General features: G+C 38.5%; 1 protein-coding gene across 2 annotated transcripts in view; it reads left to right on the top strand.

Annotated features, from left to right (window-relative positions):
* POU6F2 (POU class 6 homeobox 2) overlaps positions 1-25,976 on the top strand; it is a 290,005-nt gene that overhangs the window by 15,130 nt on the left and 248,899 nt on the right. For both annotated transcript variants that reach the window (XM_068156860.1, XM_068156859.1), the window contains exon 2: positions 8,758-8,929. In XM_068156860.1, the coding sequence (XP_068012961.1) occupies positions 8,758-8,929 (172 nt within the window). The remainder of the gene's footprint in view (positions 1-8,757; positions 8,930-25,976) is intronic.

Below are 25,976 nucleotides of genomic sequence, written 5' to 3'. Positions count from 1 at the left end.
GCAGAACCCGGCACTTGGATGTGTTAAATCTCATGCCGTTGGACTCTGCCCATCTGGTCCAGCCTGTCGAGGTCCCTCTGCAGAGCCTCTCTACCCTCCAGCAGATCAACTCTTGCCCCCAGCTTGGTGTTGTCCTCAAATTTACTGATGATGGACTCAATGCCCTCATCCAGATCATCAATAAAGATGTTAAAGAGCACAGGGCCCAGCACTGATCCTTGGGGCACACCACTAGTGACTGGCCGCCAGCTGGATGTGGCACCATTCACCACCACTCTCTGGGCTCGGCCCTCCAGCCAGTTCCTAACCCAATGCAGTGTGCTCCCATCCAAGCCATGGGCTGACAGCTTGGCCAGGAGTTTGCTATGGGGGACGGTGTCAAAGGCCTTGCTGAGGTCCAGGTAGACTACATCCACAGGCCTCCCCACATCCACCAGACAGGTCACCTGATCATAGAAGGAGATCAGGCAGGTCAGGCAGGACCTGCCTTTCCTAAATGCATGCTGGCTGGGCCTGATCCCTTGGCCATCCTGTAAGTGCTGTGTGATTGCACTCAAGATGACCTGTTCCATAATCTGGCACTGAGGTCAGGCTGACAGGCTTATAATTCCCTGGCTCATAGCAAAGATTATTTAGACAGCTACAATGTAGAGAATGATAATTATTTTTTATTTATTCTAAGACTGATTAATGTCTTTATAGAAATAGTTCTAGGTATGTGGGGGGTTTTAATGGAAAATGAAGTCATTGTAATTAATTTTTTTTAAAGTCTTCTGATAAGTTGGCCTCACAGCATTAAAGTTTTAGGAAATCCTGGTTATTCTTGCAGGCATATTTCTGAATTGTTTCTTATGTCTCACATGGCTCCCCGCAGAATAAAACTGACAGAGCAGTGGGAACCCTGCTCCTTTGAAGAAAATGTGTCAGACTTACTCCTTATAGAAACCATCTTCTAATTTCAGACATAATTGCCCTCATACATTATCTCTTACTTTTGGTAGAGCAGATGGCAAAAGTGTAGGAAATCTCTTGATTCAATGATGTTAAAGGTCTTTTTCCTACCTAAACACTATTCAATGAGTGAGCACACTATTCAATGAGTGAGCAAGTCTCTTGAAGGCTTATTCCATCATGTTGGCCCAGGAAAAAAATGTTTCTGCCTATTATACCTTTGTCCTGCCATGACCTGCAGGATCTGGTCTCATTTCTCAAAAATTAAGTCTGCTTTAGCATGGTTCCAAGAATCCTCAACTATAAGGCAGCTGCTCTGTCTTGCCACTCAGGGTTTTTTATTTCACCTGGTACCTGGTAGCTTCCCAAAACAGTAGCTTCTCTGGCTCTTGACCTCTGTACACACACAAACTTGAGCTACATGTTTATGGATGAACAAACTCCTTTCCAGTAAGCCAGAATGTCACTGAAATAAGAAATCATTGCAACCAGGCTAAGGGCAAAATCATAACTTGTTACCCCAATTAATAATGGAAAGCTTTATATAGCTTCACCCTGCATGTGTTGGAAAACCCTAAAAATGAAACAGTTTGCAACAAGAGTAGAACGATAATTAAATCAGATTAATAATTGGATTGGAAGCATTAAGGTCAACTCCAAGAGCTGAAAGCCACATTTGAAGACAAGCTTGTATGCTGTGTGAACTCTGTCATTAGTTATTCCTGTGTCATGTGCATGAGGGGAAACCCAAAGTCTGAATTCATACATGCAAGTCTGTCTTTGCATGCCAGTTTCAGGAATGGCTTTTACTGAGCAAGTGGTGCAGCAGTATCCTACAACCATATAGCTGTTCCTCAGGTTTTCTGTGGTGAAACCAACACTCTTTTGCCTTCCATTCCTGTTGCAGCATGGTTGCTTGGGTGCATTTTAAAGCAATAAACCTAAGCTGATTGTAAGAAAAATGGTCACCTAGCCATTTACTACTGTGCAGCTGCTGTGGGCATATCCCCATGTTGCAGCCTTGACTCAGCGTGTTGCAGAGCAACCTAACTAGCAAATTGACTAGGACTTCTCTGGTGAACTTTTAAGCTTGCTCTCAATAGGTATAAGAGATGTATGAAACATTTTCATTAGGAAAAATATTTCAGAGGGGGAGGAAAATGTTTAGTGAGTAGTGTTTCAGTATGATTCCAAAAAAACATTGCTGCATCTCAAGACACAGCAATTCAAGATACATTACCCCACAAAACTTGGTTTAAGAAACAAGTTTCATTCAATGTCAAGATTCCTAAAGCTACAATTAAAAATTCTATGGGTTTCTGAAACAACCTTTTTCCATCAGCAGCACTAATCATTTCTATTTCCAGAGGACTTAAAATTGAGTAAATAAATGGGAAACATCCTAAAATTAACATCCTAGAATTAAACCTGTGAAGGATATTTAAATGAAAGAATGAACCACAGGTGGTGATAGCTTCTCTAACTTTCCAAATTAAATTTGTAATTTAATTCAGTATTAATAACTAACACGACTTAGTTAGATACGCTATTTTTAAGTAAAACATGTTTCTTTTTAACTGGTCTGGACACTACATGTGAAGATGAGTATCTGTAGAATAGAATAGAATTAACCAGGTTGGAAAAGAACTTTGAGATCATCAAGTCCAACCTATCATCCAACACCATCTAATCAACTAAACCATGGCACAAAGAGTCCCATCCAGTCTCTTCCTAAACACCTCCAGTGATGGTGGCTCCACCACCTCCCTGGGCAGCCCATTCCAATGGCCAATTATTCTTTCTATGAAGAACTTCTTCCTAACATCCAGCCTGAACCTCCCCTGGCACAGCTTGAGACTGTGTCCTCTTGTTCTGGTGCTGGTTGCCTGGGAGAAGAGAGCAACCTCCACCTGGCTACAAACTCCCTTCAGGTAGTTTTAGACAGTATTGAGAGAAGAGAGAACAACTCTTTTATGTCACAGATTTTCATGAGGAGCATAAATACCATTCTAGCTGAAGACAAGTGGAGACTGGTTTGGGTGATAACATTCATATTGAGTGAGAAGAGCTAGAAATATCAGGGCTTCCTGTAAGAGGAAGGGGAGGCAATGCTGAAGATTTTAGTAAGCTAAATATGAGTAATACAGATAATATAAGTATGCAACACTGTAAATAAAATTACAAGATCAAAGTAGTGAGAGGAGATCAATGATCACATATCAGCAGTCTTGTTTGTTTTTGTGTATAGAAACATCCATCTAAGTGTGGTGGTACAGCTGGCTGTGAAGAAAATGAGAAAATTCCTCTCTAACTTTTTTCCAGAGAAATGACAGCCAGCAGGTAGCAAGGGTTGGAGGCCAGCAGTGCACAAAAGGCTGATTCAAAGTAGTTTGCATAAGCCAGACTGTGGATAGATTGGGATGAAAATATCAGCAAATTGTTTTATTTGCTTTCACTAATGCTTAAAGAAGAAAAAAATGTCAAGACATTTGTCCATGAGAAATCATTATTTATGGAAAAAAAGAATATAATTGAATACCTTTAGAAGCAGTAAGATAAATGAATGAGTAGTTCCTAAGAAGAACATAATCCTAAATCTCACTGGTACTTGACACAAAATAAATCTTAACCTTTCCCTCCAATAGAGTCTTTTTAATGTATTTCTTGCTAAAAAACTGTAAGATAAGTTACATCTTGGAATGGCTTTATCCTAGGTTATGATGGTGTTCAGTCCTGATTAAAAATTTTTAAAAGCCACAATCTGAGAACTTTTTTGGTACAAGCATTAGAATAATATATGAGTGTATAAGCAGTATAAATTTTATGTTTCTTGGTAGTATATTTGGAGTGCTTGCTCAGACATATGCACTATGTATATCTCAGAAGTCCCTACAAAATTAGGAGGGGGGAGGGGACAGGATTTATTTAATATTCTGAAAACATCAGAAAGTTGAATCCAAGTACATTTCCAAGAGATAAATAGTCTGTGGAATGTAATTTCAAACTAAGGACATAAAAAAAAACAAAACAAAGGATCTTACTTTTCCTCTTAATTAAAGTCATAAAATCTAGACCAACAATATTTATGGTGCCATTATAAATACAAAGTTTAGACTAGTAGCTAAACCAGTGCAAGAAGCCTTTATAAAGCCCTATCATCATCCAAGTCCTACACTAAGAATAGAAGTAGTTTGTTCCATGATTTTTAAACTTCCGTCTAGGGCATACTTCAGACAAACCCCATACAGTTTCCTTTAAAAAGCTGTCTTTGATTACTAAATAGTTTTGCTTAGAAACTGCACCTTTACCCTTAAAGTGCAGAGACAAAGCTTTTAAAACAGTGACAAATGTTCTCCTGCACTTCATGAGGTGCTGCAGAGAAGGTGATAAAGATTTTTAACTTTTAAAAGAGGATGCATTACCAGAAGTGTAATTTGCATTTGCAAATCCGCATGACTTCTACTGTTAGATGAAGGCAAACAGTTTAAGGTGTTGGGAAGTGGTAGAGCTGAGCAGAGGTGTAGCAGGTATTGGACCTGAATTACAGGAGGTATTAGCCATCCTTGAGGGGGACATACAGCAAGGAAGACCACTCGCTGTACAAAACTGTCAGTGACATCTCACAGAGAACAGGCAAGGCTGAAAACACTAGTGCTAGCTGGCCAAGAAAAAGATGACAAGATACGTGAGCATCTGCAAAGAGAAACATGTAAAGTTTGTCACTACTTGTGTGGCATTTTGAACAGGGGGTTTGTAATTCCTTAGTTCTCACTTAACTAGAACTTTGCTTGCGTGGTTTTGTCATCTGAAATTCTGAAGCATTATGACCCTTTTTGCACACTCTTACCTCTTACTTAAAGCATCTAAACACTTTTTCCAAAGTTCATCCTGCTGGTTGTTATGCATTCTTCGACTTGTATGTCTGTGGGGAAATGGAAGATCCGGTATTATGTGCAAAGTGTAACTTGGCCTTTTATACCTTCCAAAAAGCAAATACTGAGCCTCAGCCCCACAGATGTCTAGGGCACAGAGAACAGATCTGGGCAGGATTATCTGCCAAAGATGTGCAGGCACCTCCTTGCCTCAATAAATCCTATCCAAGGCTGTGAGTCCTTTCTGGGATGGACTTTGTAGGTAGGCAGAGAAGGAGGAGAAGGCTGCTGGGCCTGCAACTTGGCATAGCAACTACTCCAGAGTTTTTTGAGGCAGGCTATGGGGAAATATAGGAATAACCCTTCCAGTTCTCAAGGACTAGAATTAGAAGTTATTATACTTTTAATAAAAATTATATTTAATCATGCATTATTCATTGCAGAAGAGATGCATTCTTAAGGATGTAAAGCAATTGAAGACCTGAAGACAACATTAAGTTACAAAATGCCCATCTTTAAAACAGTATAGTGTTGAAGAAAACAAACCTTCCTTCAACCCATCATTTAGGTGATTTATTTAGTCTTCATGTAGACTAGAATTTTAGACAGTATCTAATCCATCTGCTTTATAGAGAAAGTTGTCATTCATTCACCACTTGACAGAGGGAGCTACCCTGGGGGTTAACTACAGGTTCTGGTGCCATCTGAGGGGAGGGGGCAGCAGTTTGTTATTTCAATTCTTATAGTCCTTGGCTCAGTTTGCCAAGCTGCTTCGAATTCAGTGCCTGGAGTCTACCCAGCCATGCGAGTGACTACTGATGCTCACTTCAGTGTTGGTCTCTGTGATACCTTGCAGCAATGAGTTCCACAGGTTTCCACCATCTTATTAGATTTGTGACTTTACCATTCCAGTGGAAGTCCCTTTTCTCCTCAGATGGGGTAGGGCAAATCTTTGTGGAGTTTTTGGTTTTTTTCTTCTGTCACTTATTTTTTTATATACTTTGATCATGCTTTTTCTAATGTGTTTCATGCCCCTCCCCCCCCTTTTTTTTTTTCCTTGCAGACATTCCCAGTCTTTTCTATCTCCTAGCTCTTTATCATTCTTACTTTACATCTATCTTAGATGGGCTAACCAGAAATGAACAAAATACTCCAAGTGAGACCAAGTTATTGATGTGCATAACAAGTAAAACCCTGGCCCCACTGCAGTTGCTGGGAATTCATTGATATCTAAGGGCTGAAGTTCCTCCTAGTGTTGTCACATATCCTACATTTTTGGTGTATTCAACTTGAAAATTTGGCAGCTGAGACTTTAATCTAGATTCAGCATCCTCCATTAAGTTGTTGTTGGTTCTCAGACTAGCAGTGGAACTCAGTGGCCAGCATTTGCCCTCCTCAAAATACTTTGAATAGGGTAAAACTTTGTCCCTATTCACTTTTATTAGGGAACGACTCTTGATGCAGATTTTAAATACCTGTGACTTGAGGGCAGCAGCCCAGACATTGAAACTATTCTGTTAGTGTTCACAGTGACCTTTAGCTGCAAAAAATATGCTAAAATACACAATTTCATGTATTAAAGCAAGCAAAAAAAAATAAATCCCTCCTTAAATGACTGTCCATAATGCAATATGAATATGAGTCAAAACAAGTCAGAGGGTTTTATACAGCATTGGCAAAAGAAATCTGTTAACTTCTCTTTCCTCCCCAGAAATACCTTAAGAAATGTTCGGATTGTTGCTGGCTAATAAATACAATAAATGCAATGTTAATAAATCACCAGCAATTTAGCCTGACAATAACATGGATTGACCACATTGATTAAATTGATTATGTTTCATATATTTACAATATGTAGACACAAGCCTAATTTATTTTCTGAAGAGTTCAAGGTAGGTATCACTGGTTTAAGGAAAAAAAAAAAGGCAAGGCAAAACAATGGAGTAATGTTTGTGGTTGCTATCTGCAATAATCTAATGCTGACAGAGAGCAGTATTTTATTTAGTAATTAACAGTGTAAAGGGGAGAGAAGCTGTCATGTTGGTTCTTAAGCTGGGGAATGTGATGAAAGATGATATCTGCGATCTCATCCTTTCCACTTGTTTAGGATTGTCAGGATGAGAAATGTCAGCATTATGAAAGCTCAGCTCTGCTCTTGATATGATAAAACCCTTCAAAAGCCAGTCTTTCTCTCCCTCTCCCCCCTCCTTTCTCCCTTTCCCTCTTGCACTTGCTTTTTTATTTATCCTGTTTTGTTAGATGGCAGAAATATAATTCTTTTCTTTCTTCCTATTATAAGCCACCATTTTTGTTTTATTATATGTTTCACAACCCCTAATGCCCCACTGAAAATTACCTTGTTAAATGACAGTGTTTCAAAGCCATGAATCCTTTCCACCATTCCCTCAGCGGTTTGAAACAGTCAACAGACTGTAAAGAATAAATAATAAAAAAGTATTGATTATTTTGATGACTGTGAGATTCAATTAAGTATTAATTTTGCCCTCCAGTGGACCTATCAAGGTATTCAAAAGGGAGGATTCGGCTCAGCTAAATGCGTGCTGAGTGCTTCAGCCTTAAATAGGGAGAAAATGTGTTTACCTACAGTATTTGAAGAGGAGTGCATTGATGCACAGAGTCCAATATTTAAGTGCTGTGCAAATTAAGCCCTGGTGACAGTGACATTGTTTTCAGCGATGTGAGTATTGACTAAAGAAGTGCATTTGATGACAGCTTAAACTATTTGTATTGATTAACATTTTCATAGATTATCATGTGTCATATCAAATTCACTTTTCAGACATGAATACATTAAAAAACCCATAGGCAAACATCGACCAATGTGAGGACGGGACAGAGGAAACATGCTAACCAACCTACTTGCTCGCTAGTCACCTGTTCTCTGCATAAGAACCATTTAGGCATGAACTTTGCAATAAATAGCTGCCAGAGAGCGTAACAAGGTCACTTGTTCCTTACCTCCTTTTAAAGTATTTTTTTTTTTCATGCTGCTTTCCATGCTGTCACGATATTATGCCTATTAGTTTGCAAACGGAATAATAGAGTGTGCTGGGAAATAATTCCTGACCCCCAAATGTCCTCAGTGAGCAGAAGATAAAACAGATCCAAATCATCAAGGAAAAAAAAAAATAGTATAAATGTGTGTAATGTTTTACTGGGAATATAATGTCGCAAACACAAGAATAATTGCAAACTCTGTGTGTAAGTACCTCCCTAATTTTATCTTTAAAAAGAAAATGGTTTCTGTGTTTTTTATTTTCAAAAGAAAAAATGTGTGTTTGTATGTTTTTTATGGACTTTTGGAGCATAGGATCCCAAAGACAGGAATAGTTAGAAGAAACCTGTGTCTCTTCTGAATGTATGTAATGAAATGGCTCTTTGCTGCTGTGTGCTTTCATAGAAATGCTGGAATGCTAGAAACTCTGTATGTGATGTTGTTAATGTTGTACTGCTGAGGATGCCTCTTTAAATCACTGCGGAGCGCTCACAGGGTGCTCCTCTTCCGTGACGGTGGAGCATAGAGGAATTTCTTTTCTTACTACGTTAAGGACAGGGTGAGGTGTAAAAACGTACACAAACCGCACATCCCACAATTAAAGCTGTGTTGGTTATGTTGCTTTCATAGAAGTTTTTCTCCAAAGCATCCTGAATCTCTCACATGCTAGTTGAGCTTTAATAGGGTGGGGAGTAATGGAAAACTCATTGGATCTGTAATAGCTCTTCACTTGACTGCAGCCAGCAATAACAGCAGGAGCAGCCAGAGATAAGAGAGAGAGAGAGAGAGAGAGAGACTGAATGTGTGTGTGTGAGAGAGAGAGGGAGTGGAAGAGAGAGTATACGCACACCAAAGCCGCCACTTTTTTTTTCCCCCCTCACTCTTTCCCCCCCTCCCCCCTTCCCCCCCCCATCCTAGGATCCAATGATAGCTGGACAAGTCAGTAAGCCCTTGCTGTCACTGCGGAGTGAAATGAATGCAGAGTTGAGAGGTGAGGACAAGGCAGCTACTTCAGACAACGAGCTGAATGAGCCCCTGCTTGCGCCTGTGGAATCAAATGACAGCGAGGACACTCCCAGCAAGCTCTTCGGTAAGTCTGTCTAGGTATTTCATTTCACTGCTACCATGTTGTCCGGAAGAGCAATCCCCCTCTGTTTTGGTTCTTTTTTTCTTCTTTTTTTTTTTTTTTTTTTTTTTTTAATTTTTTTTTTCCTTTCCCCCCTTCTCCTTTTCTTTCTTGTTCACACAATTTTGTTCTATGTATGAAGGAGCAGTCTGAAGTGTGAAGGCATTCAACCCTCTGCTCTCATTACAACTGGTTACCAGAATGACAGCATCACTGCTGAAAACTTTTGTCAACAATGAACTTATTCTATGCAAGTTGCAGGCATTTTATATTTTCTCTTAATCCATGATGTCTCATGTTAAATAAATAGGGGAGTAGTTTGTTGAGGTTTATCATGGTAGGTACTGGTGTGTCTCATATGCTGCCAGCTTTTTCTAAGGCTGGATTACACTGAAAAGTTATTATTTTATGTGATAAAACTGGCTAAAAGGAGCTTGAAACATTCCTATAGAAAACACTGCTCTGAGTGAACAAAGGCTACCAAGGGTACTGCACATGGAGCTAATGGTTTTGGAATTTAAATTAGTATCTCTTCTAATGCCTATGAAAAGAGGAATTGCCTTTTAATTTTTAAAATTTATTTTTTCAATATTTCAACACAGTGCTAGATAAGCATAACCAAAACAAAAGCAGCAAGAGTGGCACTCCAACACAGACATCTGTCATTCAAACGGGTGACACCCTGTAAGCCAACTCAAGCAACTCTGATCTCTAATCTGAAAAGGGAGCAGAGTTGTTGAGGCGCGTGTTTGAGTGATAGATGTTGATAGATGTCTGAGCTGGAGCAGCACTATATGGTACATAGTGACATTTTGGGTTTAGAGGGGCTGCTCTCCTATAGGAGTTCGTTTTAATTATTTCTGTTTCTGGCTTGAGACAAACCTTAATAGAAATGGAGCATTTCCTTATTTTAATTGATCCTATAGGTGGAAATTGGAGGGGTGGGGGGGAAGATGTTATTTTAAGGGAATGCAGCTTCAAGGGAGAGAGGTTGAGAGCCCATTTTCAAAGATTTAAGTTTTGATTTCATAATCTGTAAGGAAATCTGTAGCAGTGTTCACATTTCAGTATTCCAGCTACAGAAAGAGCTAAGGGATGTATTTTTTCTTTAAAACAAAAGAATACATGCTGTTTTCTTGTAAAATGGTCTTTACCTCTTACTAAAAGAGACAGCACAAAATATTTTACTAAACAACTTCTCTACAGATAGAAGAAAATTAAAAAAAATAATTTCTGGATTTCAGTAATGGTTATTACTGCATATCACATCCTTTTTTAAGCACCCTCTTAGTAATCTTTGTTTCCATGGAAAGCATAATTTCCATTAGTAGTTTGAATGTTCAAAAAGCATAGAATAATTGTTTTAGCCCTTTCATCCCAGAAAGAATTGTAAAGTCTGAAATTCAGAGGGATATTAGCTGTCTAGAGCAGTGTAAATATCTTCAGCTGAGTTTATGTATTTGATTTGCTCAAATGCTTAGGATGCATCTATTAAATATAGTAAGGCATATACAACAACGATAACAAAAAAGGACTTTTTAATCTGAGGGTAGTGAAATGTGTGTTTGTAGATCAGGCATGTCCTGTAATAAAAGACAAGACATTTTCTGAACCATTGTCATTTGGATGCTCTAGAGTGATAGTGAAATAGACACTTTCATTAGACTTGCCATGTGGGATACAGAAATGATGTTCAACAATTAATCATAAGAAGGGTACTTCTTCAGCAATAATCCCTGCTGCAGGTGAGAAAAAGACAGGAGTACAATTAATTATACTTATTTTTGACCTAGGAATGTATGCAGTAAACTTTTCTTTCTTTCTATGGGTGCTCTGCAGTCAGTGACAAAGCAGGTGAATGCTGTGTGTCCTTGGGTCTCAAATACCAGCACAAGCTGGGATAAGTTTCTGATGATCTGAAATACTTCCCATCTGAAACTGGTGCACAGGTGTCTGGGAAGATACACTTTATCACTGCAGGGCAGTTGTTACCTGTGAGTGATGACAGAAGCAGCTGTGATTAGAGGGGTTGTGTTTGCTTGTTGGATGCTTACTTGCTTTCTGTGATGGTTGATTTGTTTTTTGATGTTTTGGGGGTTTGCTGGGGATTTTTGTTTGTTTGTTTTGTTTGCTTGTTATGGTTGGTTTTCTTGTTTTGTGGGCTTTTTGTTTGTTTTGGGTGTTTGTTTTGGTGGGGTTTTTTTTTGTTTTTTTAAAGAAAAGTTTGTTCTGTCGTCTGGGGGTTTGCATCTGTAATCCTCCTCTGGTGGGTTTATATCAGTGGACTTTTTGGAATCTGCATACCTGTGTGCAAAAGAATTTATTGTTTGGTTTGTTTTTTTTTTTTTAATGCTGAAATCATGTGAAACAAGAAGGGAATAAAAATCACGGTGAAAAATACTTTCTGAAGTGCAAAATATTGGTAAAGGACAGTATAGTGAAACACAGTGGCTCAGAAGCACAGCTTTGAAGTATGGAGTTCAGCACAGCTACAGTACTTCAGTTACAGAGTTCCCAGTTTTGTGGGGCAGCATGAGGCCAAGTTCCTTTGCAAGAGATTTTACGGTGTATCGTTTAATCTTTAAAATGTTTGTGGTGTGCTATGTCCTATTTTATTTGTGGTGTAGTTAAGAAACAGGGAAACTGAGTCTGGCTGTTGACATTCCTGATGAGCTTCTCTTACTTTGCAATGTGTTTCAAAATAGTAAGCCAGGCCAGAAGACACAGCTCTTACAGAGAAAGCTTTTGTTAATGCCAAGTAGTAGCTTCACTTGAATAAACACAATGGGATTTGATCCTAAATTAATTAATCCTATTTGCTGTTTTATACAATATCTTCAAATAGGTTTAGAACAAGTTATGAAGTTCTCTTTTGAGAAAACCTCAGTAGGAGTCTTCCCCCCTCTTCATGATTAGTTGTGTAATATTATAATGTCTGTGATTCAAAAGCTGCTATTGACACCAGGGATATGGTGTGTGTAAAATTCTCTGTGCACTAGAAATCTTGGGAAATAAGTGGCTGGTCCAAGCATCAAAAGCCCCTGTGGACTAAGCCTGGCTTTCCTGGAGTTATATCTGGTCCTTAATTAATTCTTAATTGAAGGTAATTTGTGACATAATTAGCTGATGGTAAAAAGACAGCCAGGAATGCACTTGCGTGTTAAGGTAATTTTAGTGTGTTGTTAAAAGTTTGTCTTTGAGGCTGAGCCTGTAGTGCTTAACAGCAAACTTATGGAAATAAAGCAAGCTGTAAGTAGATAGTCAGAGCAAGATCAAGCCTATAATTGTAGAGCACAAGTGTTTCCTATTTAATAATTGCAAGACAGCAAAAAAATTACTTGTAATGTTTTTTTGTGGTTGGTTGGGTTTGTTGTGTTTTTTTTGTCGTTGTTGGGTTTTTTGGATTCGTTTTTTTTTTTCTTCTGACAAATTTTGTTCCAGTGAAATTAAATTTTATGCTTCCTGTGCTGGATCTGAGGAGTGTGGTTTCACTTGGTTCACTACCACATTTTTATTTTATTTTTTTTCTATTATTCCACAATGCTGCATATTCTTGAAATACAGATCAGGGGTATGGGAGTTAAATGAATCTGCACACATTTCCATAAACAAGGGTTCATTTTCAAACCCCTGTGTTGGCTTTGGGACTTTGTTTTTGTGTGGTGTTACCCGTGTTTCAGAACTGCATGCAGCTTTCTATATGAGTTTACGTGTACCTGCTGCAGCGGAACAGGGTAGAAGTTGTTGCTAGCTCAGTGTGTTTTGCTAGCAGATCCTTTGTATTGCTCTGTAAGGAAACACGCCATTTCTTCTTTTTAATCTGAGTTGCCTTAGATTAGAATTTATAACACTGGAGCAATTTCAGTTCCAAAGGATAAAGGACTCAATTGTCTTTTACCTCTTGAGACAGTGGTCTGTGCAGGTCAGAGCAGAGGTCATTGCCAGGTTGCTGTGAGGAAGCTCACATTATCGTCATTAACAGCGTATCTAGCCTGTGGGGGGAAAAAAGGCCTTCACACTAAGGGCTTTCCTTTCATCAGTGTATTTAAGGACGATTCTCAGTGTTTTGGTTATATCCTCAAAATTTAAAGGCCTGTTTGCCCATCAGGAAGGCTTTGATAAGGTTTGGTTGATATGGTTTGGTTAATCAGTTAAAGAAAGCACCATGTGTTTGTCTCTCTTACTGCATTTTAAAGCTCTAGTGAATATTTCTACTCTCCTAGGGAAGTTCATGGTCCAAATAGTCTCAATATTAAAATCAGAGCCTTCTTTTAGATGCAATGAACATTTGATATATGCTTAATCTGCATATAAAGATTCAGTCTTTTGGTTATATCCTCAAATTTTAAGGGCTTCTTTGCCCATCAGGAAAGCTTTGATAAGGTTTGGTCAATTCAGTTAAAGAAAGCACCATGTGTTTGTCTCTCTTACTGCATTTTAAAGCTCTAGTGAATATTTCTACTCTCCTAGGGAAGTTCATGGTCCAAATGGTCTCAATATTAAAATCAGAGCCTTCTTTTAGATGCAGTGAATATTTGATATATGCTTAGAACATTTGATATATGCTTAATCTGCATTTAAAGATACTTTCTCTACTCATATACTTATATTGGGTAGTTTCCACATTGTGGATGCTTTGTTCTGAGACGCTATCAGTTATCCATGCATCTGTAAGTGCCATAGGACTGATCCTGCTAGCGCTTAAGTGTGTGATACTTACATTAAAGCAAGTAATCTCTGAATGGGGAGCACTATTTCATTACAAAGACTGTGTCAGCAAGGAACATAAATGGGTGGCATGTTTACAGAACCAGGTCATTATACAGGCTTGTAAATCCATTTTCTAAAAATGTAGTGGTGTCTTGCTCGATTAACAAATAAGTTTTCAAAGAATCTGAAGATCTGGCTGTGTGATTGACTGTTATTTCTGAAGGATATATTTGATGTGAGCATTTTTAAGCCAGTGGGGGATGCACTTGTGAATGGGCAGTAAATGCCCATTAAAGCCTAAAAAGATGTTATGACTATTTAAACACAAAGCACAATGCAATGGTAAGACAGAAAATCTATCCTTAGCTTAGTGTTTCTGCTGTGTCCAGGTATTGCCTGTAGGTTGGGCAGTGGTAGTACTGACGCTAGCAGTTATATTCCAACTGAGGAGGCCGGAGTCTTACTTCTTTAACCTTTGATGAAAGCAATATTGGGCTGATGTAGGGCAAATATTGCAGCCCCCTCCTTATTTATTTCCATACTAGCAAGGGAATTTGAGTCTTATTGCTGTGGCTTAGTTGTGACACAGCCTATTTTAAAAAAGCAAACAAACAACAAAACCTATTTTGAGTATGAAGAAAGTTAATTGTTGGGGTTTTGAAAGGGGTTATTCTCATGAATTTCTAATTATTTCTTTACTCCCTTTTCTTTTTTTTTGAGTAAGTATGTTATGTGTTTCTTAAATGAAGCTTGAAGTCTGTTTTTCTGTATTTATATACAGAATAATGCTAGAGAGGGAAGGAAAAGAAGAATAAAATTGTACTATGTCATTGGTATGACTGAATGACAAACAGTTCATTGTTAATCAGTTAATCTTTCTTCCTGTTTTTGAAGTTATAAAAATAACAACAAACTTGTTTTAAAGCAACATAAATGGCTGGCTGTTTCAAAGGGGACTTGCTGGCTACTAGGCAGTAAACAGGTAATTTGTGAAAGAACTATTATGTTCTTTGATTGAGATCTTTGCCCGTTTGTGTTTTGAGATGAATAATACATCAGACACTTTTGCATTGAAAAGGAAGCAAGCATAGGAAAGAGAAGGAAGGAGAACTGGATGTTTCTATTGGACTTCAGATGATTAAGCAAGTTCTCCATGGAAATATGCAGGTGAGGCAGAGGGAGGCAAAGATAGATTTGCCCAAATGTGTGCACATGGCACCACTTAACACCTCTCTTGATTTCCTTATGCTAAACAAAGAGGTAGCCACAGCTTATACCAAGCTGGCACCCTGTCAGGGGGCAATCTGTATAAAGTTTCCTGCTGTCAGGTTAATAAATTTTTTAAAAATATCCAAAGGCAGAAGTAGCTGTAGGAAGCTCATAGTAACAGTTGCCATTCTCCTGTGGATCATTTTTCCCTTTAATGTCCTATGTAGCGCTTGGTTTTTCTTGTGTTGTCTTTCTGGGTTTTGTTCTTTCTGACATTTGTGGGTTCTTCTTTGTTTTAATTCTGTGCCTTTACTAAGCTGTTCCCTCTGCTGCATCCATCACCTGTGGTCCCTTTATTGAGGGAGAAATGGTCAGAGGATGGGAAGATCAGCTTTATGACTTTTTAGGCATTGATTAAATTAAATTGTTCAGTATATTACCATTTCTTCCATTAATGGTTTAGTTTCTGACTTATTAATATGACTACTACTAATACTGTGAAAATACCATTATTTTGCTAGTTAAAAAATAATTTCTGATGAGCTCAGTGGTAGAAGTTACATTAAAATGACAACTGAATGAGAAAATTAATCCTGAACAGAGGCAAAAGCAGAATAAAATTAAATGTGTCATAATTTGTGGGTTTCAACAGGAATATTATTTTGTCATGGAAATGGTTTGATATTTGTTAGCTTAAAGTCTCATTTTTCTCTTTTTCCACCATGTAAAAATCAAAATCAATATCAGTATGAAACAAAGGAAGATTTGTATTGTGACATGTCCTGTTTTATGTTGTGATACTGCTTTGATGCTCCTAGAAGCAGGACTAAGCCCTTTCACTTTGAAAGCAGAGGTCATCTGGAGAAGAATAGTACCTCATCCTGTCTGGCTAAATAAAACCTGCTGTTTTCAGAGGGACTGAAATTGGGTTTGTTCTCTAGATATTCCAGGGATATTCAAATCAATGCACAGCCTGCACCCTGGCCACTCTAAAACGCGTCTAACACTAACCTACTGCTTGTCTATTCCTAAAAGTAGTTTGGATTTCTGTTTTTATTTTCACATTTACAAGAAGAGTTGTTAGGAGTGTAGGAGTTTTGTTGTTCTTACCAGATCTCTGTTCTTTTTAGAAAGCTAAGCCATCATTCTAATTACTGAACAGTTTGAAGCTGTCGTAAGGAAATGTCTGTTTCAGAAAACAATCACAACACTTGAATGTGATTACAAAATTAATTGTATCTATATATTTCGTATATATAAAATCATCAGCCAGTGCAACTGGAATATGATGCAAATTACTTTAATTTAAAAAAAAAAAAAAAAAAATTCCAAATCCAATCCTTCTCACTCTCAGGGCTGGAATGTTAGACAAATAAGAAAGCTTTCTCTGTGTCAAAAATAATACTCGCTACAGCAATCTGTCATTAAATGATGTCTCTGAAAATGAGCATGGAGCTTATGGCATTGCCGTAACTCTAGCTCTTAAAAACATCTCTGTACTTTTCAGTTGCATGCTTTGATGACCATTAGAGATTCTGATAGGTCATTTTCGTTTTCTAGCTCAATCTCCTATCTGACTTAGTCTCACTTTTTAAAACCACCTTTTTAAATTGATGAATAAACAATTATTAGCCGCTAGTTGCCTTCCAGAAGAAGATAAAAGGAATTCCTCCTCAAGACCTCACTGGACATAACCTAGGCTGTTATGCTCCCCTTAAGTGCCAAAGCTTGTAAAGTACTTCTGGTGTTTGGTGTGACACAGCTGGAAGTGTGTACAGCTGTGCATGGGCAGTTGTTGCACAGGTCTACTCAAATAGATTTTGCCTCCATCTGATGTGGTCTGCTTCAGGTTTCTGTGCTTTGTATGAAGCTCAGTGTTTGGTGAGGGGGGTTATTCCTTGAAGAAGAGGATCTAAAATCTGTGTTTAATCAAGGAGCCAGAATTGCCTTTCAGTAAATATACCTTAAGGTATACTCTAATATATTGTATTATTAAGTATATGTAATTATTTCTTGAGCTGGCACTGTATTAACTGGGAAGGAAGAAAGATCATTTTAATTCAGTCTAATCTCTTGAGCAAATACAATGTGGGCCAGTTTTTGTATATTCTTTTGCATACAATTAGGATTTATTCACAAGGTGTAAAGATGTCACGTTTGCTTAGTGATTTGAATAAACATGAAGCCAGATTCTGACAGGTCTCAGGTGACTGTGCATCACATATGCAGGAAGACCATATATTTCAAGGGAGTATTTGTCCTACCAGTACCTGCACCAGCAGTCCATGACCTCCACCTCTCTAACGTGCTTGCTGCTCTACAGTTTCCCATGCTCTGGAGCTAAAATCAGCTAAGCAAACACGCTGACAGGAAAGAGTGACCACTCTATAATTATGGTGCCTTCATATTTAACAAAAAATGAAGTACTGACCTAGCCCATGAGGGTCACTGCATTCTTCTGTTACGTCTTACAGGTACATGTATATATTGCAAAGGTTCTGCAGCTCCACTGTCACTGTTTTGCCATGGAGAAACAAGAATAGCTATGGTAGAAACGGCATCTGACCTGCTGCAGGCAGAGACTGTGTCAGTGTCAGAACCCATGTAAAGCTTCCATAAAGGTGGAGAAGCTTGTAGGGCATGTTTATGGGATGGCTAGAGAGATTGTCCTAACCAGGCATTCAGAAACAATTGAGGAACGTAATGGTAGTTAGTACTGAAACAAAAACATTACTAGAAAATTCAACAGTGATTAAAAGAGGGGGCGGGAGAAACTAGACAGATATATATGAACTCAAAGGCGATTGTAAATGTACAGGCTTGATACTTCTCCTCCTGTCTCATGCTTCCTTGCCTGAAGTCATAAATATTTGGGACCACAAGCCACAAATCTCTCTGAAGAAATAACAGAATTTACAACTGGAAGAAAACAGAAAATGAAAGTATTTTTAATTTTTTTTTTTTTTTCTACTGATTGCATGCACTTTACTCTGATATGCACAATATATTTAATGATAATATCCAAAAGGAAAACATCTGCATTTGAGATGTTGTGGTTTTTTTACCCTGGTAGGAAGGTGCAAAGGAAACTCTGATGTGGCTCTGTTGCTGGGATTTGATGCATTGCTTTCAGAGTCTCCTTATTTTAGCTGCACAGATACAGCACAGTCGAACCGTCTCATAACAGTTGCTGACAAGAAAAAAAATAATCTTTCAATCAGCTGGTCCTGCTCACTCTTTCCCAGCCCCCACATCTCTTTGCTTTTATGAGGCAATGAATAAAAGGGGCACCAGATGATGCAGAGGTATACTCAGATGAGATGTCCTAGTCAATGAGCAACTTTGGATTTGCAGGACTCTGGCTTGTGACCCTGGGCCTCAGAGGGATTGAGTTTGGGGGCTGAGCCTTTCTCACACTGCCTTTATCTCATTTGTGTAAAAGGAGAGCTGCTGTATTTTGAACAGCACTTTACATATTTCATATCGCATGTGGCAGCAGCCCCCTGTCTGGTGTACAGTCTGGTGTGCTTTTGGCATGATACAACACAGGGTGCATCCCCCTGGCAGAGGCAGTGGGGCTATACTGGAAGAGTGAAGGAGGGGTGAAGGGAGGGTTTCATTTTACGGTCTGAAAATTCAGGACCAAACCATTTATGCTTACCAGAACAGAATCAAGTGTTTTCTTTCAATGTGTTTTTGTTTGTTTGTTTGTTCTTGTGTTTGTTTTGTTTTTATTTTTAATGATAATTTAAAAAAAAAAAAATCTAGGTTTTGGTCAGGTTTGGGGGTATTTTTAATAACTCATTCTTCTGGTTTCCTAGTCTTCCTGTGTGTGTGTTCATGTAACTGCTGTATTTCAAACCAGGTAAAACCAGCTTAAAATAGTAAGAAGGAAAAAAAAGGTTCCCTAAAAGGCAGCTTACTGCTGACTGTTTTATTTTGTTTATATCTGATATTTCTTATGGTATTCAGATGGTTGTAATAGACTAGCACAAGAACTGCATGTCTTGTCATCTGTACTGTATCAATACATTTTTATAATGATACAATAACCTGAACCCTGTAACAGTTTATGATCCATTTGAGAATTCTTATGGATTCTCAGAGTGACGGAGACCTGAAAAAAGAACTTGACTGCTTTCGCAAAACTGGTGCTGTGACAGGAAAAACTAGTGTTCCTGTGATTTAGTTGCTAAGGAATCATATTGATCTGATTCGTCATTAAACTTTTAAGTTTGGGGGGTGGGAGAAAAAAAAAAGTCAAGCCGGTTGAAGGTGGAAAAAAACAGTGATGTGATTGTGGTGGTCTGCAACACAGGTAAACCGTGCCATACTACTACTGATATTGATTTGTTATGATTAATAAATATGATTTTATGCATTACCTATGTATTGTACCCATAATAGTGCTTTTTTTAGAGCAGAAGAAAATTGCTTCTTGTTCTTTATTTTTCATTGACTATTTTTAGTCAATGATAAATAAAGAACTTTAACTGCAGTCGGAATACAGGAAAGTCAGGACTTTAAAACAGAAACATAGCTGTAATGAATAACCACACAGTGAACTAGACACACACAGCCATCTTAACATTTGTAATGGTGCTAATTTCCTACTGCTTTTTAAAATATGCTTCCACATGAGCTCTCAAAACCCATAAAAGCTTGGCATGTAAAGTAAATTGTTTGTCACTTACTGACGACCTGCCATATTTATTGTCAGGAGAAATGGACATTAGTTGGAAAAGCAGTTGTTAAAGGCCAAACAATTTTTAAAGATGGCAAAGATGTGCAAGGGCTTTCCTTTTTCTAACAATGAGCCACCCCTTCAGACATCAAAAGACAAGATAATAAGACACTTCAAGCACAATTCAAGATTATATTCAACATCTAAAGGCTCATCTCTTGTCAGTTTGCATTTACTCTCCCAGGGATGTGATGCTTCTATCATCATTCTGTCAAGAGGAGTCTGGCAGAAGCGATGAGGGCCCCTCATTTCACACACTTAGTGTTTTTTATCAAATAGCCCACGCTCATTCTGATTCAGCCAAAATGGAGGGATAATTTGAAGAAGGTCATGCACAAGTACAAAAATCTTGTACTGATTTGTGTGATTAGAAGGCATTAAAATTGCACGCTTATGTTTGTTTTGAGGGCTTTTTTTCCAGTTTATTTAGTAATACACTGTTGAAGCACTAATATTTTTTTTTTAATGGAAAAAGAGAAAGTTTGCTTAGAACAACACCCATTTCATTAGCTAGCAAATATTTTGACTAGTAAGCTATTTTAAAAGATGTCTTTCTTTTTTCAATATAACCTTAAAATGCATTCACCTCCCCTTTCCCCCCTGAGAGCAGAATCTTCAAGAGCTCCAGGGGTGAAACCTGAGCCCACTCAAACTCATTAGGATTTCACTCTCTGGTCAATTCATCCTCAGAAGTTTTGTTTGGGTAAGGATTTAGGAGGCTGGATAAGGATTTAGGAGGCTGAATTCGCATCAATATGGAGGGAGTGATTTTAATAGCTTTTGTAAACATCCCTGAGTACAGACTATAATTGCACAGCACCAGTTGGGCTACCTAGAGATGATATTGAAATTATATCATAGGAGCCATCTTTGATTTGACACATGGCTGTTTTGTGCCCTGTTTGTACCACTTTCAGTTATGTGGGCAGCTATTTGGACCATGTTCTTCTGGTAACGGGAGTTGTGATAATGTGCACTGCCTGAGGATGCATTTTCAGTCTCTTCCTTCCCCTTTCCATTCTGCACACTTGTTATATGGTATTGTATGTGGTATTCACCATAACTTTTCCAGTTCCTCTATGTTTCGGAGAGTCAGAAAGGAGGGAAGGACACATGACTACAGAAACAGTTGTTTTTGTTCTTGTTTTCATAAGTCTTTGGTTAATAATGAAAGCACTGGTTATTAGAGATTTCATTTGAAAAGCTATATATTAATTCTAGTAAAATGATATGATATGTGACAGTGATCTCAGGTGAACCATAACACCTGTAAAGCAGTGGTCACTAAACTTTTTTAATTGTACACCTCTATCACTAACCAGGTTTATATGTGTATTTCCAACATATGTATATTGCTTTAAATTGTATCTATATCTGTGTACTACTGTAGCAATATGCACATCATAAAGCATACACAAAGAAGAGTAAAAAAGAAAAAAAAAAGACAAAATGAAGATTAAATAATTGTTACTTAAAATATCTTTAATTTTATTGGGGTTCCAAAAAAAATTTCCTACTTGCCAATGGATTGACATACACACCCCTTGGGATATGCACACCCCATGTTGGAAAACTGTAGAGGACCAAGAACTGAGAGGAGAATAAGTAAACTACCTGTCTGTTAAGGCATCCTGTGCTCAAAATCCTCACTGACATAGGTGGGCCAAAAGCTGTGTTTATTCTCATATCTGCTGTCTTACCAAACTCAGTGTGGGTCCCCTAAAGAAAAAGGAGGGGTCTGGGGTAGAATTTAGCTCTTTGCAGTTTCAATTGCTTAAGTAAAGTTGAGTCCTGAGAAGGATATTGAATCAGCTTTAAATGTGCAGTCACTTTGCTTGTACAGGCCTCTAGCTTTCCAGGAGAGAAAATAAGACTGCTGCCTTAGCAAGCTTATTTTGGCATCTGTATTGGATATCATGAATGAAACTTTTCTGAGGATTTCTTTTTGTTGTAGGTATTATTTTCATGTCGTCTGGATCCCACTGCTTCTTGTTATTCCACAACTCCTTTTGCTAACAAGAAATATGAGGATCTGATATAGAAAAGTACAAAAAGGTTGAATGGAGTGAAACTTTCTCCTCACTTTTGTTTTTTTAGATTTAAACAACAAAAAATAATAAAGAGTGGGTTGTGTTATTGGTATATCCTGGGCATGAAACAGGCTCCAGTATACATACCGCACATGGACCATGTAACACAGCGAGGGGGGAGGCATCTTCATTTCCCATTGAAACCAGTGGGAAGTGAGGCTGTTTAACTCTTCTTTAAAAAGGAGCCACTGCTGAGGGACTTGGCTGGAGCTGCTCTGAATTCTGAATCAGGAATTTATCAACTCTAGGAAGGGACTGTAAGGAAAGGTGCGTTTGGCCTCATGGTAAAAAAAGAAATCTGCTCTACAGCTTGCCTTTGCACAACACTGAAGAAAAGGTAACCTGCAATCATGGTTCATTCCAAGGGGTTTCACCAGGCAAGAAACCACAAGGGGATTGGGAAGCTGTGAACAAATTGTCAAAAAGACAGATGGAATCACTGACTGACCTACTGGTAAGATACACTAACAACTTCCACCTCAGTGGTGTGGTATTTATGCTGCAGTGCAGAGTGACCTCTCAGCGGAATTTGCTCTCAAACACATGTAAATTCCTTTGTGTATATAATATATCAATGTAGTGTGCAGTATTTCTAAGGAACTTAAAGGTAGAAGTGAGTGTGCATTTAAACAGCTGCAGGTGTTAAAACTGTCAGACTGTTACGTCCAGAAAAAAAACAGCATTTTTTTTTTTCTCACTGAAAAAAGGCTTTCCTGCTTTCTTCCTAAGACTTGTCTATAATCAGAAATTTGGCTTCTTTCTGCTGAGTATTCTGTTTCCACATCAATGTGATTCTCTGTGCATCCACTTCTTTGCTCCACACTGCCCGATGGAAAGCCAGCATTCTCTGAGACTAAATGGGGAGATGCTGGTTTTGCAGGATGCTTACTGTGAAAACTTTAAGGAGTGACCAAGATTTAAGGGTAAACATGACCAAAAGGTAGTATGAATGTAGTTGTGCAAAATCCATAGTACCACTGGCAGTGTGCAAGTGGTGTCTCTAAAAGGCTTATATTCTGAACAGAATTTGGTTTCTAGTAGGACAGGTTTTGCTTGCTAAGTTTTCACCAGGTCTGTGGGCCAGCTCAGGCCTGTATCATGATGATCTCTTTCAGCAGGAACATTTGGGTTAGTATCAGCTCAGGTCGTTGTGTGGGTATCACTGCCTTGGTGAAGTTGCTCTCTGGTGTTTGAATTCATTAAGGATCAGATCTTGAAATTCTGTATTACATAGGGTAGGGGTGGGACCATGGAGGGGACAGAAGAGTGACTAGGTTATAAAACCCTTGGTATACTTTCAGCTGTGCTTGAATCTGTCCTAGCTTGCTCATACATCTTCCTTACTCCATCCCTTGGTGCTCTAGAAGTTTTGTTGTTTGGTTTTTTTTCCCCTCCCTGTGCCTGGTGATGTTGTCCTGGCAGCCCTCTTCTCAAGCATGAATTTGCAGAAAGCAAATGCTAGTAAGAAGTGTTGTTAAAGGTCTCTAAATTTTTATCTGCTCTCAGATCCCATACTGTGGAAGTTGTAGGGATACATGCAGAGAAGCTAATGCAGATGCTTAGTAGCAGCAAACAAACCGAGCTTCACCACACTGAGTAACAGCTCTGCTTAAAAAGTATTTAAACTGGAGCTGTTGTGCAGCCTGTTGGAATCATTCACGGTAGGACCTAGGGAATGGAAATTAATTCCCATAAATGAAGATAGAGGAGCCACTATTTTTAAGGCATTGTGGATGTGTTTTCTTTTTCTACATGCCCTCCTATATGTAATAGGGATAGGTAGCTTCTGCTGAAGTAATTACATTGATTTGTTCTGTGCTGTACACCCAGCTGCTTTCAGAACCACTCTCTAAGCTGCTCTAGCAAGAATTACCAGGTACTTTAGAGAGAGCATCATGTGATAGCCAGAAAGCTCACATGATAAGTTGAGGACTGTAGCTGGTGCACAGTAGGTTATAAAGCATAAATATTAAAAATTAAGTTTTGTTAACTTCAAACTGAAAAAGCTGGAGTGGCAAATTTGACATTAGCTGTGGATTGTCAGTGTACATGAAGGCATCTTTGCCCTGAAGCCTGTACTTAAATGCAAAGAGGCTGGGAGGAGCATGCACTTCTGTAATGCAAGTGCCTGTTAAAGCTCTTGCAAAATGACACTTTGAATAGTTCTGCCTACTTCTGGGTTAGTGTTTACGGGACTTGACTGTGCATTGTTTTCATGGGTAAGTGGCGGTGTGTCTGAAGATACAATTCAACCTTTTTGTGTTGCCTTTCAACAACACATTTTTAAACCATGTCTTCAACTGTGGCATCTCCTCTTAGAAATTTCCTGCCCAACAAATAGCTCATTAAATCTTTGATAAGATTCTGCTAAACAAATGCTGGATAATACAAGATATCAGTCCCTGACAAGCACATGCACAGAAAGTTGAACTTACCCAGTTTTGTGAATGCTTTTGTGGATTTTCTTTTGAAGTGGAGCTGTTTTTCAGGCCTAGTAGAATTATTGAAATTATTGAACTAGCTACTAAATAAGTAATGAAACCCACAGCTATGAGATTTTTTTTTCATTTTTAAAATAATTACTGTCTTTCTTATGTGTATTTTACTCTCCTCCCAATAAGATTGTTCATCTGCTCTTCTCTCAGAGGCAGGAACACACAGTAGCAAACTTTAAAAAGCAACAGGAGCTAGTTTTGCAAATCCTTCTGTCATTGCATCTTTTAGTCCCTAAAAGCCAGGCCGTGACAGCAGAGCTTAAGCCATACACTCCTGATAAACACAGGTACAGAACTGTTCAGTTTTGTTGAGGACGCCATCTACAACTACCTGAAGGGAGGTTGTAGCCAGGTGGGGGTTGGTCTCTTCTCCCAGGCAACCAGCACCAGAACAAGAGGACACAGTCTAAAGCTGCACCAGGGGAAGTTTAGGCTGGATGTTAGGAAGTAGCTCTTCATAGAAAGACTAATTGGCCATTGAAATGGGCTGCCCAGGGAGGTGGTGGAGTCACCATCACTGGAGGTCTTTAGGAAGAGACTGGATGGGGCGCTTGGTGCCATGGTTTAGTCAATTAGATGATGTTGGATGATAGGTTGGACTTGATGATCTCAAAGTAAGGATGTAAGGAAAAACCATGTGCTGACATTGGTTTGGTACAGTAGCAGGTGTTTAAGGTTGTCCTGTCACTTGCACTTCGAAATTTTTCCACAACTTACAATGAATGCTAGAATTACCTGCCAATATTATATTTCTGCTATATTTTTTCCCATGTGTAGGAAGACATGCCGTAATATCTAGAAGACGGGGAAAAGTGGTTTTCTGGAGGTGCCCAGTCTCACGTTGAATGTCTGATGTGATAGTCTGCAAGTTAGATTTGGTCAGACAAAATAAAGCCTCTAATATAAGTACAACTACTTGATCAGGGTTTGACTACAGTCTTTTTGATTGCAACATGAATTAAAGAGAGATGCATGAACACCTCAGGCTCAGGTGCTCAGGTATAAAATAATGGGATATGGAATCTGTGGAATTTTAATTGTAGATATTTCTTAAGTCAGCCATAAGGAGGAAGGTGGGGGTTAGCAGTGTTTTGTTTTATTCCTTTAGTTGCAAAGGGCTGTGTACAGAGGCAGAAGCGGCAAAGTCTATTTGTCAGTCCCAGAACAACAATTTGGTTTAATTATTTCAGATCATAAAACACATAGGGAGATCTGTTGCAACACTGGCACCATGCTTGGTGGCCATTCCTATTCACATGCCATGATATTGATTATGAAATAACTCTCCAATCTTTCCAATCCAACCTGCCTGTTCTTGGACGGAATTGTCACGTAAGTGTAGATAAGAGCCAAATCTGCTTGTTTAATGAGAGGTGACAACTGACAGTGGATTCGGATAGAATATACATATGTGTGTTTTCCTGCTGCAAAATAGGACTTCTGAATGCAGTGCTTCTGAAACAATCAATAGTCACTTGGGAATGATTTTTGGTAGGTCAATTTGCTGGGCTGCTACTGTCCAAAGAGGCAACTTCCGTGATGCATAGGAGTTGCTGCAGGTATTGTAAATTTGTTTCCTAGAAGCATGATGATTGACACGAACTGTGCTTCTTTAACATGCTTCATTTTTCTATAATCTAATTTTATAAACCATATTAACCCTTTTTTTAGAGATAAAAATAAGCATCATCAAAATCCTTCAACTTAATTGCCACAGCATTGCTTACATTTGTTTAATCGGCTCTTAAGCAATAAAATTAAAC

Source organism: Melanerpes formicivorus, unplaced genomic scaffold (assembly GCF_026170545.1).
Source record: "Melanerpes formicivorus ecotype bairdi unplaced genomic scaffold, bMelFor1.0.p_v2 SCAF_35, whole genome shotgun sequence".
NCBI classification, from domain to species: Eukaryota; Metazoa; Chordata; class Aves; order Piciformes; family Picidae; genus Melanerpes; species Melanerpes formicivorus.
Note: the sequence above shows the minus strand (reverse complement) of the source record. Positions and strands in the feature narration are given on the sequence as shown.